The following is a 2,035-nucleotide window of genomic DNA, read 5'->3' on the forward strand; positions in this document are numbered from 1 at the left end:
GATGATCCTTCCCCATTCTGAATTGTGGTTTTGCTTGCTGGTTCTAGTAGCGTTTTGGACTTTTTTGACTTTGACTTGTCATCTTTAGATTCCGATGGAGACGAGGGAGGTATAGTATTCAGTAAAGCAACTCCAACATGGGCCTTCAAAAGTGAAAAGTCATTGAATCAAAAGAAATAAAATAAAGCAAAGGCACCATTAACAAGGCATCTGCCCAATGAAAGTCTTATAACCCCAACCTGCTTCAATGCTCCGACATCATTTGTCCCATCCCCACACATCAGAGTTCCTCTGCCTACCGCCTTGAAGGTGGTTAAGATCAGCTCCTTCTGCTGTGGAGCAACTCTTGCAAAAACCTGAAAAGAAAAAATTATTAAAGCTTCAGACTCTATTATTTATAGATACTAAGAAACACTAAACCACTTGATAGTGATTACAAGGTGTATACTACCTTAACAAATGGAATGACTAGCAAAACAGCAGACGTAGCCTGTAGCATTTCAATGCTGTCACCTCCAATACATAAATCATGGGTCTCTGCAAGGGTTTCGATATCTTTTGCACTGAAAAAAAAAAGATCATCCAGTTAGAAGCAGGAAAATTAAAGAAACCATCTAGGTGTCAGATCTTTTCTACTTGAGCAATCATTACAGCAGAGCAAAATATTGCACGTCAAAGGCAAAACACCACACCAAGAGGGACACACACTTCAATGGCAGATAGACTAATAAAAATGGCAGCATGGAGAAAGAGAGACTATTGTGATAACATATACTGCTGGTATCATGTGACTACCTAAGATTGTACAACAAGAGAATTGCTTTATTCAACAGTAATTGTGTTAAAATATGACTGCACCTATAGGGTATGATCTCCTTCTCATCAGGTGACACCCAGTTGTATTTGTCACCAGTCCCTGACCGACCAAGAATTAAAACTGGGTTTGATACAATATGCACCTGGCCTGCAACATGACAAGCTGTCAAAGCTTGATCACCTGTTATCATCACCTGGAATCATGAAAGAAGGATAAGACATCCAATATATTTAATTAATAAGATTATATGAGCATACTGCAAAAAACTAAGACATGAAGACAGAAAACGGAAATCAAAGAACCAAAATCTATAATCTATACAATTATATTTTTTTTATGGAATAATGAGATAGCTGCTTTACGGGTAATTTGTACCGAATAGAAAAGGAACACCGAGTAGAAAAGGAACTGAATTAACTACTGGTAGTAATAGAAGGTCCACTTATCTATGTGTGTGTGCATTCTAGGATAGACAGCATGACTTACCAAATCATGGGATGAATTCTTCAACTCCAAGAGAACGGTGGCTGAATCTGCTCTAATGGGGCAGTTGAAGACCTATGATGCATGGTTAAAGCCATTATGAACCAATGTTGATACCAGACATTGACTACAGTACAAATCTATATAAGAGCATAAAGCATTAATGCCATTACCGCAAACCCAGCAAAAGTAAGGTCACTCTCAACAGCATCTCTTTCCATGTCCCTAGCTTCACTGACCTGGTTATCATCATATAAGATACGTGTAAAGTACAACTTAAAAGCATGTGGGCAGCAGCTTGCATAATCCAGAACAACACGATGCTGGCTGTTTATATTGTTAACTACAAACAGAACAAATCAAGAGACATGACAAGTGCAAAAGCAGATAGCTGACTCCCTAACTTCTAACATAAATTTAGGTTGTACGATAAAGATTTACACACAGACCTCAACAGATGAGCAGTGAAATTCTGTAAGGTATATTACTGAAAGTTTTCTAGGTAAAATGACATTCATCAAAAAATTTCACTTTCATGAGATGATGAGAGCATGGGTAATTACCATCATATCAGGAAGTCGTTTATATGCAAGGGCTAGAACCCGAGATCCTTGGCGTGTGTATCTCTTATATGTTTCGATATATTGTGCTGGCACATCCACAAGCCTATCTTGGATGGTCTCTGGCGCACCCTGAAAAATAAGTTATATATAAGCATCCAACATTTGGATATAC

At 38.1% G+C, this 2,035-nt stretch overlaps 1 protein-coding gene across 3 annotated transcripts in view; it reads right to left on the reverse strand.

The window, feature by feature from the left end:
- LOC104706661 (probable manganese-transporting ATPase PDR2) overlaps positions 1-2,035 on the reverse strand; it is an 11,666-nt gene that overhangs the window by 3,800 nt on the left and 5,831 nt on the right. For 2 of the 3 annotated variants that reach the window (XM_019228367.1, XM_019228366.1), the window contains exons 16-22: positions 1,864-1,992; positions 1,474-1,539; positions 1,304-1,375; positions 859-1,010; positions 452-563; positions 240-356; positions 8-143 (exon numbers count right to left, since the gene is read on the reverse strand). In XM_019228367.1, coding sequence (XP_019083912.1) covers positions 8-143; positions 240-356; positions 452-563; positions 859-1,010; positions 1,304-1,375; positions 1,474-1,539; positions 1,864-1,992 — 784 coding nt within the window. The remainder of the gene's footprint in view (positions 1-7; positions 144-239; positions 357-451; positions 564-858; positions 1,011-1,303; positions 1,376-1,473; positions 1,540-1,863; positions 1,993-2,035) is intronic. The other variant, XM_010422868.2, reaches the window with a different exon arrangement.

Source organism: Camelina sativa, chromosome 8 (genome assembly GCF_000633955.1).
Source record: "Camelina sativa cultivar DH55 chromosome 8, Cs, whole genome shotgun sequence".
NCBI classification, from domain to species: Eukaryota; Viridiplantae; Streptophyta; class Magnoliopsida; order Brassicales; family Brassicaceae; genus Camelina; species Camelina sativa.